General features: G+C 34.4%; 2 protein-coding genes across 2 annotated transcripts; one reads left to right on the forward strand and one right to left on the reverse strand.

Moving 5' to 3' along the window:
- Positions 1-247: 247 nt before the first annotated feature.
- b (glutamate decarboxylase-like protein black) lies at positions 248-5,400 on the forward strand. Its single transcript, XM_034975743.1, has 4 exons — positions 248-614; positions 2,770-3,063; positions 4,020-4,387; positions 4,604-5,400. Exons 1-4 carry the CDS (start codon positions 351-353, stop codon positions 5,205-5,207), a joined length of 1,530 nt encoding a protein of 509 aa, XP_034831634.1. The 5' UTR covers positions 248-350; the 3' UTR covers positions 5,208-5,400.
- A 303-nt stretch (positions 5,401-5,703) lies between these two features.
- On the reverse strand, positions 5,704-11,326 carry LOC117988583 (multiple C2 and transmembrane domain-containing protein-like). The gene is made up of 14 exons (XM_034975740.2): positions 10,818-11,326; positions 9,588-9,747; positions 9,336-9,481; positions 9,109-9,252; positions 8,838-9,027; positions 8,335-8,513; positions 7,901-8,102; positions 7,474-7,619; positions 7,112-7,263; positions 6,984-7,042; positions 6,777-6,886; positions 6,576-6,685; positions 6,382-6,479; positions 5,704-6,159 (listed from the first exon to the last, which is right to left on the reverse strand). The coding sequence occupies exons 1-14, from the start codon at positions 11,255-11,257 to the stop codon at positions 6,106-6,108; spliced, it is 2,190 nt and encodes a 729-aa protein (XP_034831631.1). The 5' UTR covers positions 11,258-11,326; the 3' UTR covers positions 5,704-6,105.
- Positions 11,327-14,370: the final 3,044 nt, after the last annotated feature.

A 14,370-nucleotide genomic window follows, 5' to 3' on the forward strand; every position in this document is an offset into this window, starting at 1 on the left:
TACATACCTACTCAACTTATAACACCGTACCATAAATACAATTATACTTATCCGTGGTTACCTAGGCTAGTGATTAAAAAAAAATATTATATTCTTACAGGTATTCATTCATATTATATAATATATTCATGCCCTATTCCAAATTGTTATAAATAATAATTAGGTTTGCTGGCCGCACTAACTAAAGCATAATAATAACCTTATAAAGTGAATTGATGCTGACGCTGGTATTTAAGAAGGCTACCCGTACGGTTATGGACCAAAACCGCATAACTAATGGCAGCGGCCGCCCGCAACCATACGCAAAATAAAAAATAGCTTTTGTATAGTTGTTCGATAAACAAATAAACATGCCAGCTGATTCAAATATAATTGTAGCGGGGGAAGAAAGAAAGGAAGAAATCCTGTTTCAAAGTCTCTCCGAGAGATCGAAACATGAAGATTTTATTAGACGGGCGGTTGATCTGCTAGTAGAAAGGGTGGTTTTTGGTCGGGCTTCGAGAACTTCGAAAGTTGTTGAGTGGTCAGCTCCTGAGGATATCAAGAAGGCGATAGACCTGAAGCCTCGGGATGGGCCTGCTTCTCATGAGGAACTGCTGGCTTTTATGGCTGATGTAAGTATTCATACCCTTAAATCCATTTTGTTGTTATAAATGCGAAAAAGTGTCTGTCTGTCTGCTAACTTTTCACAGCGATTTTGGCAAAGTTTCATACAGAGGTAGGTTGTATCCAGTAGGACATACGGATATAAACTACTTTTTATCCTAGAAAATCGAATAGCTCCCTTGGGATTGTTGAAAACCTAAGTTAAGGCGGATGAAGTCTTGGGAATCATCTAGTGATTGACGAAAAATGCCGCAGGTAGCGAGATTTTTTTTTTGCCACAAAAAATAAATCACACAAAGACGGTGTTATATGAAGCGATCTATTATCTAGACAGCTCTTTGTGAATCAAAGGATCATTCAATTAAATCTTTTATATGTAATTATTAATTTCCTTAACAGAGAAGAACAAAACCAAAACATCAAAAAGTAATTGCATCGAAATAATTATAGATCAAGATTAAAACTAAATAACATTGAAAAGGTTAGATGCAACACAAAAAAGGAAATCAATTAGCTCTACGTAAATAATTGTTGAGCTCTAACTTTAAATTATTGCTTTAATTTTTTGAAATATTTCATTTACGTCTTTATACGTCAGTGAATTTTATTACAGAAACATTAATTATTTTTTGAGCAGTGCTAAAGATAAAAATAGCTTTAGATTAATTTCTTTATCCGGTGACAGAAGGGCAGGCTCATATTTTGTGCAAAGGATCAGCTCTCCTGTTAACTCTCTGTCAACGTCAAAATGTAGCCATAACTCGTGGCACCATTCCACGAGCACGTGTAGTTTTATTGTAACACTAGCTGATCCCCGCGGCTTCGCCCGCGTGTATATAATATAGCCTATGCCACTCAGGAATAATGTAGCTTTCTGTTGGTGAAAGAATTTTCAAAATCGGTTCAGTAGTTCCAGAGATTACCCCCTACAAACAAACTTAACGACATTCATTCAATCAATCAATCAATCAATCAATCAATCAATCAGCCTATTTGCGTCCACTGCTGGACATAGGCCTTCCCAAGCTCTTGGGAGTATTGCCCATACTGACCATGCTGGGCATGCGGGTTGGTCAGCGCAGGGCTAGGCTTTTTGCATCAAAGACGCTGCTGCCCGTTCCCGATCTGTGATATTTACCTAGCTGTTTGGAATGGATATACCGCCATTCTTCGGTCGTCATATCCTCGTTTGCTAATTGGCAGGGGGCACCACGTGCAGGTGAGGTTGACAATTGGGGCGCTAAGATGAAGTTGCGCCCCCTTACCCGCCACAACGACATTACCTCTTTATAATATTAGTATAGATTTTAAATAAATAGTAGGACTATTATTTGTAATTTTAGAAGTACCTAAGTAAGTAGATACTTTTATCAAACCTATTGAGTGCGACAAACATTGACTGTACCTACCTAACAATAAATTTTATTGCCAAACTCATACTAATTAGAGATTTCTTTATTATTCTGCTTATTACTTTCTTTATTATTTGAAGTAAAAACTGCTATAGGCGCATTGAGAGATTTTGGGATGCGTGAAAACTTCAAGGTTGCGTCACCAACATGCTAATCTTAGCTCGGAATGCCGATAGATGTAAAAACTAAACGAACGTTAATGGTTTTAATATATAAATAAAGAAATTTTAATTTTTGATAGTACTTACCTACTACAAAATAGTTTGAAATTCCAAAAAAAAAGCACTGTGATATTCGGTGGTCCTCCAGACTCCCAATTTTTGCATTATGAAATCCATTACTGATGTACTTTTCAGTTGATATGATAGGTAGGTATTTATTTTTTGGTAATGTTATATTATTATAAATCATTGCTAAATCTGAACCGATTTCTATAATCTTGTTTTAAATTGGACGGGGTGCAGTATCCGCCAGATAACATGCAAAATTGTTTCGAATTTCAAGAAGGAGACTAAAATAAAAACCTTCACAACACCCGTATTTTATGCAAATTCATTCCAGATACCCTCCTAGCAACAGATTATATGACATCGAATGAGTTAAACATCCATTTTATCAAACTACCTTCTTTAGATAAATTAATAATTTTATATCATTTCTGAGAATCCAAATCAGTTTTTAAAAATAACCTTATATTACGTAGCCATTGAAGTCAGTTATTTAAATCCATTTATTTTCAATTTCTTTCTAGGTTGCGCGCTACTCTGTCAACACGGCGCACCCATACTTTGTGAACCAGCTTTTTTCATCGGTCGATCCTTATGGTCTCGTCGGGCAATGGCTTACCGATGCCCTGAATCCTAGTGTCTACACCTATGAGGTAGCGCCTGTGTTCACTTTGATGGAAGAAGAGGTCCTTCGTGAAATGAGGTCGATCGTAGGCTGGCCTCAAGGAGACGGCGATGGAATATTTTGTCCTGGAGGATCAATAGCTAACGGTTATGCTATTAGTTGCGCACGGTTCCACTTTTATCCAGAGATTAAGGTTAGTAAGAGATTTATTATAATAACAATATTTTGTGACTGTGGCATCACTTGAGTTGTACTTAATGGAATTTAAAATATAACTTAAAAAGAACTGGGATTAATAAGGGTTACTCTTAATAGTGTTGAGAGATTTCATGGGAGAAATACTGGATCTTTAAATAACTTAGTGCATTGATCACGCTAGTAGAGCTGTTAATATACTTGATTGGCTCTGAAGTAACTGAATTTTATTGCAAAAAAGAACCGAATTATTCTAGTGGTAACAGTGGTAGTGTAGTTGTAAGAAAGATTGCGAATGACAAAAATAGTTTCCTTAAGAACAGGTAAACCAATCTAAGTGATTCCATACTCAGAAATATACGTAATAAACAATATAAAAACTTGGAAGTTAATATATACTTATTTAGATACATTCATAATAAAAAAATGTGCAATAAGCAATTACGATTGTCCTTCGCAACGATACAATATGGTCTGTTGGGTTTTTATGCGCGTAATAAACTTCTAATTTTATTGTAAAGTCGTTATTAAATCCCAGAAAAATGCTATTGTTTTGGAAGCGTTTGGTGATCACCTTCACCCCGTTATCTGGTTATTATTGCTTCGCGTGTCTTATAAACCTTGGTTTAATAAAATGTCATTAAAGGACTTAACAACAGTTGACCATAAAATTGCTTTGCTTTGATAATTTTTTACACATCATAAAACTACAAGGTCTTTTTTCGTTTATAAGACCTACATGCAAATACTTTTTACAAATCTACTGAGTGGAAGTTGTTGTCAAAAACTGTAAAACAATTTTATGGTCGACTCATGGTCAGGTCAACTATGCAAGTTCCTTAAATTAACATTCACTAAGAAAAATGTAGTGACAATTGAACAATGATTTTAATATCCTCCAAATCTGCTTTTTTGTTTTTTATCTTTAGTAATGTAAGTATTAATATGTTTCAGAATAAAGGCGTTTATGCAGTGCCAAATCTAGTGCTCTTCACCTCAGAATTAGCTCACTATTCTACTAAAAAGATGGCCGTCTTTATGGGTATTGGTAGTGACAATTGTATTTTAGTAAAAGCTGACGAAAATGGTAAAATGGATGTCAGTGACTTAGAGAGAAAGATCAACGAAGCATTAGAGGACGGAGCCACGCCTTTCCTGGTGACCTCTACTTCAGGCACAACTGTCTTCGGAGCCTTTGATCCTATAGTGCCCATAGCCAATTTGTGCAAGAAATATAATCTGTGGTTACACGTAGATGCAGCGTGGGGAGGTGGCGCATTAATGTCGAGGAAACATAGGAATTTATTAAACGGAATTGAGTTGTAAGTAGAAGAGATTAATACTTAGATAACCGATTTTAATTAATTATTATATCTCTGATAAGGTTTTGATATATAGTAACTATAGGCACTTCATTACTTAGGTATTTTTGAGTATAAATATATTTTTTTTTATTATAATCTATCTTGTTATGCTAGGAATATTTTAGCTTTTGTAACAAGCAATGTCATTGATCGAATGTCATTACATTTTTCCAGGGCAGACTCAGTGACGTGGAATCCTCACAAGCTATTGGCTGCACCACAACAATGCTCTACCTTCCTACTCAAACACAAGAATGTTCTTAAAGCGGCGCATTCATCAGATGCACAGTATCTCTTCCAAAAAGATAAATTTTACGATACATCATATGACACTGGTGATAAACATATCCAGTGCGGACGCAGGGCTGATGTACTAAAATTTTGGTTTATGTGGAAGGCGAAAGGAAATGAAGGATTTGAAAAACATATCGACAAACTCTTCGATAACGCCGAATACTTCCTCGAACATATTAAGCAGAGAGAAGGCTTTCGTCTGGTAATCCAGAAACCAGAGTGTACTAATATCATGTTCTGGTATATTCCTAAGTGTCTTCGAGATTGCGAGAACGAGCCGGATTACGATGAAAGATTACACAAAGTAGCGCCTAAAATAAAGGAACGAATGATAAAGGAAGGGAGTATGATGGTCACGTATCAGCCACAAGGAAATCTCGTAAACTTTTTCCGCATTGTTTTTCAGAACTCCGCGCTTGATCGCAAAGATATGATCTACTTCGCGAACGAGTTTGAAAGGCTTGGATCGGATATAATTATTTAGATGAATACTTTAATAGGAAATGTGCATAGCCTTGTAGGAATTATAATTGTTATTTCATCATAATATACCTAGCCTGTGATTTTTATTTATAAAATAGCTTTATATTCATTACATTATTATTGGATGTTATGAGTTTATGTAGATTAAATTATTATGATAAGTATATAAATTAAATGATGTATAGAAATTTTTATTTTGTGGTATCATTTATACAACAAATATTATCAATATGTATTATGTAATGAAATATTTTTCAATTAAGCATTCTAATTAAGTGTAAGAAATGATGCGATGAAGAAGGCTAAATTAATATGTACTAATGTGTTGTTATAAGCTATTGTACTTATTATTTTCGGTATATTAGGTATAATAGCTTTTCAAAAGTGAGAGAGAGAGACAGAGATATTCGGCAACATTGTGATACAAATTGAATATGTTTACGCACAACCGAACAAGTCTGTTATAATGCTTCTTAGTAAATTGAAACCTGTGTTCGCGCTGATAACCGATTAAGCCCAATATAAACAAATTCTAATTCTAATTCTAATTCTAATATTATTCTGTTAGAGAAATTATTAAATAAGACTTATTTATACCAGTTTATACTAAATCATTTTTTTAACTACTACTTTAACAACTACTAAATATCAATAGTGGGTTAAAAATAATTAATTAATGATCCATGACAAACTTCCCACCTCATAATAATAAGTAACGCGCCCATAAGCAATGTTAATATTACATACTTAAACACACACTTTACTCAAAAGTTGTGTTGAACACATTTTTTATTAAAAAATACAAATAAGTAGTAAAACAAAACAAATTATACATTAAACTCAAAACACTACACATTTACATAAAAGATTCTTTTTTTAAAATTCAGATCTCTTTTTTGTCAATTTTCGTCATCGTCTGATATTTGACCGAGAGGTAATTCTTCACATTCGTTCTGAAAATAAAAGTTTATTATTTTTTTGTTTTACTTTGTAATTAATTGATTGCATGCCAAAACAAAATCGGGTGGGCATCCTAACAAAAACAATTGCATAAATCATGTGAGGCAATCGCTCGATAAAAAGTTATTTCCTACTTATGTAGGGTAGTTCAACAACCTATGGAGTCCTGCAACACAGATATAGTGTACCTAAAACTAGATACCTAACCTACTTACCAAAATTTCGTCATCAGGGACTCTAGAGAGCAAATCCATCATTTCATTATTTCGTATTCTGTCAGGACGAAATATTTTTTTCACAAATTTATTAACAGCTGAAAAAAAATTGAGTAGGTATATTTCCTCATTTTATAAAATTAAAAATTCAACGAATTTTATATTACTTGATTTACACTTAATGGAATACATACCCCAAATCATGCAAATGTAGTTAAAAGGTATCAAGTACATGACGAATGCTATTACTAAGAGCGAAAATATGGCCAAAAAACTAACGAAAGGAACTGTAAAGTTGAATAAGCTGAAAGAGAATAATTTTTGCGTTTAATAAGTAGGTCATACTTATAATTTTATACTCTAATACTAAACTGATGACATGTAATTTAACTCACTTTTTAATACTTTCGCCCGTACTTGCTAATTTTCCTATTATGTTTTGGATTGATTGTATTATTTCTTGGATACTGTTTATTTTTTGCATTATGGATGAGTTTTTGTCTTCCTTAAAATAAATTAATGATTCAAGACAGAAATACATAGCATAAATAAAAATAAATCACTCACATTTCCAAAATAAGTTTGTAACTTTTAGTTATTACCTTTTCATTTTTGGCATCTGAGTTCTCTGGAAGTATCTCATGCATTAATTTTGTTTTCCCTGTGGAATGAAATCCTTCAATTAAATATCATACGAGGACAAACACATAAAATAATGACGAGAACTTACAATCTATTAAAGTATATTCATTCGGCTTGTACCAAAAAAATGGTATCAGTAATAAAAGAGGCATCATCCACATTTTTGCATAAAAACAAAATATAAGCCAAATAATCAAGGACACAACATTCAATTTCATTGATTCCCATTCAAAGCAGGTTCTGAAAATATTTACATTTTGTTAAGGAGGTCAAATTACAATACTAGTTAGCCTTACAAGAGCAATGGCTGTTAAATGAGAGTAAGTACTAGTTTACTATGATTAGTTTACTATGAAACTGGTTAGCAAAATATCACTATTAATTAAAACTAAGTACAAACAAATATCCAACTTTTAATATTATTATTGTAAAAAGTAATTTATCTCGTACTTATAAATTTTAAACGTGTTTGTAATCCACTTTGTAACAGCTTTAGCTCTTGACAGATTCTTCGTAAAGACGTGCCTGTTTAATTTTTCATCTGTCTCTAAATAATTTGGTTCTTTTGGATTCATTATGCGGACTGCACCTTTTATCTATGAACAATAGAATCTTAGAATGAATCATTACATTATTGAAATATTGCTTAATCTATTTAAAAAAGGAAAAGCTGACTGACTGACTGATCTATCAACGCACAGCATAAACTACTAGAAGGATCGGGCTGAGCATGCAGATAGCTATTATGACGTAGACTCCGCTAAGAAAGGATTTTTGCAAATTCAACCCTTAAGGGGGTAAAATATGGGTGTGAAATTTGTGTTGTCCACGAAGATGAAGTCACGGTCATAAGCTAGTATATTTTAAAAATACTTACAAGATTCCAAGCTACATTCAATTCTAGTAAAATCCTTGGATTATTGCCTTTAGCTCTATCTTTAAGTGTGCTGTCTTTAAGTGCATACCACTTTTGACCATGTTGTATTTGCAGTAATGGTTTGGAAATTCTTCCAACTTCTTCGGATTTCTTTTCGTCTACAACTATAACTTCTAAAATAGAAGTAATATCAGTGATAGTACTGAAATATAGATATAAGTTATTAGAATTACATATAGGTACCTACAATTAATTGTTAACATGGATTGTTAATAGTAAATACTGTGTACTTGTGTAGATATCTGATCTGATGTAATATGGTTGATAAGAAATTCCTTCAATAGATTTTTCATGTTATGTTTTCCACTACATTATAAAAATAGAAAAGTAATTTCGTAAAATTACGGTGCATAAATCCTAATATTTATATTTACAATGAGAATATCTTCATCCAGCTTGGCTCATTTGTTTTGTAATCAGTTTGTGTCTGTACTCTTTGGTAGTCGAGCTTGAGAGAGCAGAAACAGTCATTTCCCGATAGACCTTTTGCACCGTAAACTATAACTTGAAGAAAACCTACATTTTCAAAGTCATCACAAAGGCGATACCAAATCTGAAAAGAATAAGACCTTTGAGAGTTTTTTACCAGCTATCAAAACATATAAGAAGAAAAGCTGTGACTCACTGACTGACTCATCAATGCCCAGCCCAACACCTTGGGCGGGCGAAGGACCTAGACAGCTAAAATTTTACAGAGAGATTTTCTTTATCCAGCCTTATTCCTTGTCTACAGACAAGGAATAAGGCTGGATTTATCAAAATTTCTACTGAATAAGAAATAAAGAAGATTTATATTTTCAACGAGCGAAGCCGTGGGTGGTTGCTAGATTTATAAAATGCGATGCATTTCAATTATATTATTATCAAAATTATTTACATATTTCTTTTGTAATAAATATTCTCTCCTCATTTTCTCTGATTCACTGTCGTTATAAAGGGTATCTAACAAGGTTGTTCCGCTTATTGTTAAAAGAATTAATGTTTGACAGTTTTTAACTTCTCCTTCTAAGTTCATGTGCATCTTATGGGTTTTTTCCTTTTTCAACTCTGACAAATCTAGCACGCTTCTGAAAAAATATATATTTGTTAGAAACATCACGATTTGCCGTTATTTATAGCAAAAAGTAATGATTATTCAATACTTTTACCTGCCAATAAATACTTCTTTATCCCACAGAGTAATTTCTAATAAGTGTTCATCTTCGAATAAATTAAAATTAAATAATTCTTGAAATTTCACTAGTTTAGTGTTTGATTTAACTATCTTGGATTTTCGTTTATCAGCACCTAACCTTAAAAGTAAAAATTCATATTTATTAATGAAAAATAACAAAACACAGGTGCATTTAAAGTGGATAGAACTTTATTTATTTACCTTAATCGAAATAATAAGACACGTGATTTTTCTTCAACTATCTCTTCTAATCCTGTGACTTCAATTAATGCAATAGTAACTGTTGCTATTTTAATTCTTTTGTTTGATTTGGTTATATTGTATTTTGTTGTATTAGATAAAACGTACTGTGAAACAAAATAACTTAATAAGTAGTTATTTTAATACAACTTGCAAGTAAGCACCTATTTAAGTGTAAATTGGAAAATATTAATTCAAATCGTTTGCACGTACGTTTTCAACTTTGTCCCGGGATTCTTTTCTTTTCAGTTTTTCTTTAAGTTCCTTTTCATTTTGTCTCTTTTTTAGTTTTGACTTTATTTTACTTCGAATCGATTTAGTTTTTGGCGTGTAGGGCTCAGATGATCCATCGCTCTCTTTGGTCTCATTTAACCTAAAATTTAATAATATAACCTAAAATCAATACTTATAATAAAACTGTAACAGGTCAAATTCTGTACATTGAAGATATTTTGAAATTTTTTTTCGAGGGCACTCTATAATCGATACTGAACACAAAACTGTAATTTTTTTCATTTTTGTCTGTCTGTCTGTCTATCTGTCTGTCTGTCTGTCTGTCTGTCTGTCTGTCTGTCTGTCTGTCTGTCTGTCTATCTGTCTGTCTGTCTGTCTGTATCACGGCCGCGCATCACGCTGAAACTACTGAATGGATTCCAATGAAACTTGGTACGATTTGAGGTCATACTATGAGGAAGAATATAGGATACTTTTTATCCCGAAATTCAGCATGGTTCCCGTAGGAGAGGGGATGAAAGTTAAAATGTATACTGAGTTGTAATTCATTAACGCGTAGTCCGATTTCATTCATTCTTTTTTTGTTAGAAAGGGGATATTTTAAAAATTGATCCGTAAATATTTCAAGGTAATCGGTTTTTAACCGACTGTCAAAAAGGAGGTGGTTCTTTTTTCTACATCGATTTTTTCGAGGTTTCTGGACCGATTTGCAATTTTTTTTAAATCATCAAAAAAAGTTTTCGTGGTGGTCACATAAAAAATTCTGGATTCAACTCCTTAATCCTGATGCTGCAGGGTTACTGCCCGCCTGAGTTATCAAGATTCAGGAAGTGTTCATAGTGAATTCATATTGTAGGTACCAAGCAACGACTTTATTCTCAGACTTCAAGTCTCAACTCCTCAACCCTGATGATGTAGGGTACAGCACTCCTAAACTATAATGTTTCAGGAACTGCGGATGATGCAAAAATATTTTAGGTACCAAGCATAGGCTACATCATTGAACTTCGGATCCTAACTCCTCAATCCTGATGCTGCAAAGTACTGAAGTCCTAAATCGTGGGGGAAAAAAAAAAAAAAAATTTGAATCGACTGTTAGGCGGAACGAAGTTCGCAGGGTCAGCTAGTTTAATAATATGTTTACTCAGAAAATATTGTAATTACATCGTATTTAATTAATAAACCTTAAAATTGTTCTTTATAACTTACGATTCAAGACTCGTCTTGAAATCATTGTTTCCAAAGAAATTAGTGTTATGATTATTATCAAATGGACTATCACCTTCGTTGTCACTATCAAATTTGTCACTTATGCTTAGTAATGAATCAGTTTCAGTGATAAACGCTTTCTTGGCAATTATTTCTTGAAAAGTAACATCTTTGTGTTTATCTTGAAAATCTATAGTTTGAAGATTACACTTTGATCCGATTTCATTCGTATACAAATTTTCAACCACATTAGTTAAATCACACACACTGACATATTTTTTTTCTTTGTATTCATAATCACCGTTTAAGGTTGTTAACGCATCAATGGATCTAGATTTCTCAAGTTTCTTTAGCATTTCCTTATATTTATTTTGAACTTTTTCATTGAATTTAGCGAACTGTTTATGATAAAACGGATGTAAAGTTGGTTTTGTATCCATTTATCATTTGTATTCGGATTATCTATATGCGTCCATACATCGGGATTATGAAGGAAATGTGAGCACTGTTGGACATTGATTATTGATTTGTTTTATCGCAGCCAACATTATCTTATCAAGACGTAATATAATAAGAAAGATGGTGGCATCCGTCCCATCGCTGTTGGCTGCACTTTTCGCCGTTTGGCGTCAAAATTAGCGTGTAGTCACATAGTCTCTACCCTAAAGGATAAATTCCAACCTATTCAAGTTGGATTCGGCAGTAAAGGAGGTTGTGAAGCAGCAGTTCATTCGGCTCGTACTTTCTTAACGAATGGCGAGGTTGAGGTACTGCTGAAAGTAGATGTAAAGAATGCTTTTAATTCTTTGGACAGGGCAACTTTGCTGACAGAAGTCTCAACGCAACTTCCTGAAATTTACCCATATGTTTGGCAATGTTACAGCTCTGCTTCTAAATTATTCTTTGGAGATAGCGATATTAAGTCTTCTGTAGGCGTTCAGCAGGGGGATCCTTTAGGTCCGGCCCTGTTCAGCTTAGGGATCCATAACCATATCTCAAATTTAACATCTAAATTTAACATATGGTATCTTGATGATGGAACCATTGGGGGCAACGTGGATGACGTTCTAAAAGATCTTAATCATATTAAGCAACAGTTTGGGAAAATTGGTTTAGAACTTAATTTTTCGAAATGCGAATTGTTTTTTACAGAAAAACTGTCGCAAGAAAGAATTCTATTGGCCTCTGAATTATTCAATGAAATTTCACCTAATATTAAAATACTTGATAAACGTTCACTTTGCCTTCTCGGTGCTCCTCTTTATAATGAATCCATACAACCACTCTTGGATCAAAAAGTCAGAACATTTTCGGCTAATACCGACAAATTGGGCACTCTAAATTCTCACATTGCATTTTCGATCCTAAAATATTGCCTTTTTGTACCTAAATTAATTTACATTCTCCGCGCGAGCCCAATTTGGAAATTTCATGGACTACTCGATAACATGGATGCCACCCTTAAAAGTACACTAGAACAAATTCTAAATTTAACTTTTGATGAGCACTCCTGGAACCAAGCAACTTTACCGGTCAAGTACGGTGGCATCGGCGTGAGGAAAATTTCCAGTGTAGCTCTTCCGGCTTTTCTGTCCTCTGTGCATAGTATAAAAGAGCTTAGCTCTCAAATTCTCAAATCCAATTCATCATTGACCTATGCCGCAGAGGCCCTAGAGAGTTGGAAGGTCAGATGTCCCAATGTCGACATCCCGAAGGAACGTACTACACAAAAACTTTGGGATTTGCCATTGGTTCAACTGACACATACGAATTTGGTTCAAAATCTTACAAGTGACAGAGATCGTGCCAGGCTTCTAGCATTATCCGAAAAGGAATCTGGGTATTGGCTGCATGCCTTGCCATCAAAAAATCTCGGCACACTTTTAGATAACGAAAGTTTTCGTGTGGCTCTAGGTCTCAGATTGGGAACACCACTGTGCCATCAGCACAGATGTCCGTGTGGAAAAGAGGTTGATAAATTTGGAATCCACGGACTCTCTTGCCAAAGGAGCTCCGGTAGGCTGTTTAGGCATGGCTCTCTTAACGATACAATTAAAAGAGCTCTTGCCACCATAAATATTCCTGCGCTCATTGAGCCGGCAGGGATTAGTCGGGATGATGGCAAGAGACCTGATGGATTGACGCTGGTTCCCTGGGAACGGGGACGGGCGCTAATGTGGGACGCAACTTGCGTTGACACATTGGCCCCGTGTCATATCAGGAAGACAGCATCAAGACCGGGAGCCGCAGCAGAAACAGCTGAAAACGGCAAGCGGCGCAAGTATGCCTCTCTTATAGAGAGTTACATTTTTGTGCCGTTTGCCGTGGAGACCCTGGGGCCATGGAGTCTTAGTGCTAAAAATTTTTTACGAGACATTTCACCGCGATTAATAGCCTCAACTGGTGACAGAAGGGCTGGCTCATTTTTTGCGCAGCGGATCAGCCTGGCTGTCCAGCGCGGAAATGCAGCCAGTATTCTTGGCACCATTCCACGCGGTCATGATTTATATAGTAATTAGATAAGGCTAGCCTTAAGTTTTATTGTATTAAAAAAAAAATAGTAAAAAAAAAAAAAAAAAAAAAAGTGGAAAAAAATCCAACAAAAAAAAAAGACGTGTTTGGTTATTGATTATTTAAAATTAAAATGTTATCATATAACAAATAAGTACCAGAAAGGGGAATTTTGCAAAGTTTGCAAAAATAAAGACATTAAGTAATTATTCTACGAAAGTACACGATGTCCACGACTTACTACATCATGATTTATTTTAAACTAGCTTATGCTCGCGACTTCGTCCGCGTGGACTACACAACTTTCAAACCCCTATACAAATTCGGAGGCAGCTGGTTTCTTTCCGGCTCTTGTCAGTAGAATTTTCTTTCAGAATCAGTAGTAGAGTCTTCATTTAGATTAAATAAATATTTGACGTATCATTTCATTTCAAAAGCAAAATTTACATCATTACTCGTCAGTATAAAAGACCAATGCAATCGGCTAGAACTTTTTTTAAATAAAACTTTTCCATTAACTTTAGACTTTCGACAGCTCATTCACTCAGATGTCGGAGTTGGTAGAATCAAAATGTAAAGTTGGTAAGAACTACTTAACCACTACTTTAAGTTTGGCGAACTTTAAACGAAAAACGTCTTAGCGTCTACTACATACGAATGCAGAAAAAATAATATTTATTTTCGTAATCTTTATGAAAAGAGTAGTTCTGTTGAGTGAATGGGTCTTGAAACCATTTTGAAACGCTTAAAAGGAAAAAATTACAGACAAATGGATCCAAGACTTATGACTCCATTCCTGTAGAAAATTATTGTTTTGACTCTTGGCATCATGCTCACTGCTGGTGTTACTTAAATTCTTGACAGGGCATAAGAATCACCATTTTTAGTTTACACTAGCTTATGCTCGCGACTTCGTCCGCGTGGACTTCACAAATTTCAAACCCCTATTTCACCCCCTAGGGGGTTGAATTTTCAATAATCCTTTCTTAGCGGATGCCTACGTCACAATAGCTATCTGCATGCCAAACTTCGGCCCGTTCCG

Source organism: Maniola hyperantus, chromosome 14, assembly GCF_902806685.2.
Source record: "Maniola hyperantus chromosome 14, iAphHyp1.2, whole genome shotgun sequence".
NCBI lineage: Eukaryota > Metazoa > Arthropoda > Insecta > Lepidoptera > Nymphalidae > Maniola > Maniola hyperantus.

Bases quoted from the DNA above. Each gene is read 5' to 3' on its own strand.
- b (XM_034975743.1), top strand. From the start codon at position 351: ATGCCAGCTGATTCAAATATAATTGTAGCGGGGGAAGAAAGAAAGGAA. The intron at 615-2,769 runs GTAAGTATTCAT...ATTTCTTTCTAG, and splicing joins TGCTGGCTTTTATGGCTGAT to GTTGCGCGCTACTCTGTCAA. The intron at 3,064-4,019 runs GTTAGTAAGAGA...AATATGTTTCAG, and splicing joins ACTTTTATCCAGAGATTAAG to AATAAAGGCGTTTATGCAGT.
- LOC117988583 (XM_034975740.2), bottom strand. From the start codon at position 11,257: ATGGATACAAAACCAACTTTACATCCGTTTTATCATAAACAGTTCGCT. The intron at 7,264-7,473 runs GTACGAGATAAA...AAATATTTTCAG, and splicing joins AACACGTTTAAAATTTATAA to AACCTGCTTTGAATGGGAAT. The intron at 6,686-6,776 runs GTGAGTTAAATT...ATTCTCTTTCAG, and splicing joins ACGGGCGAAAGTATTAAAAA to CTTATTCAACTTTACAGTTC.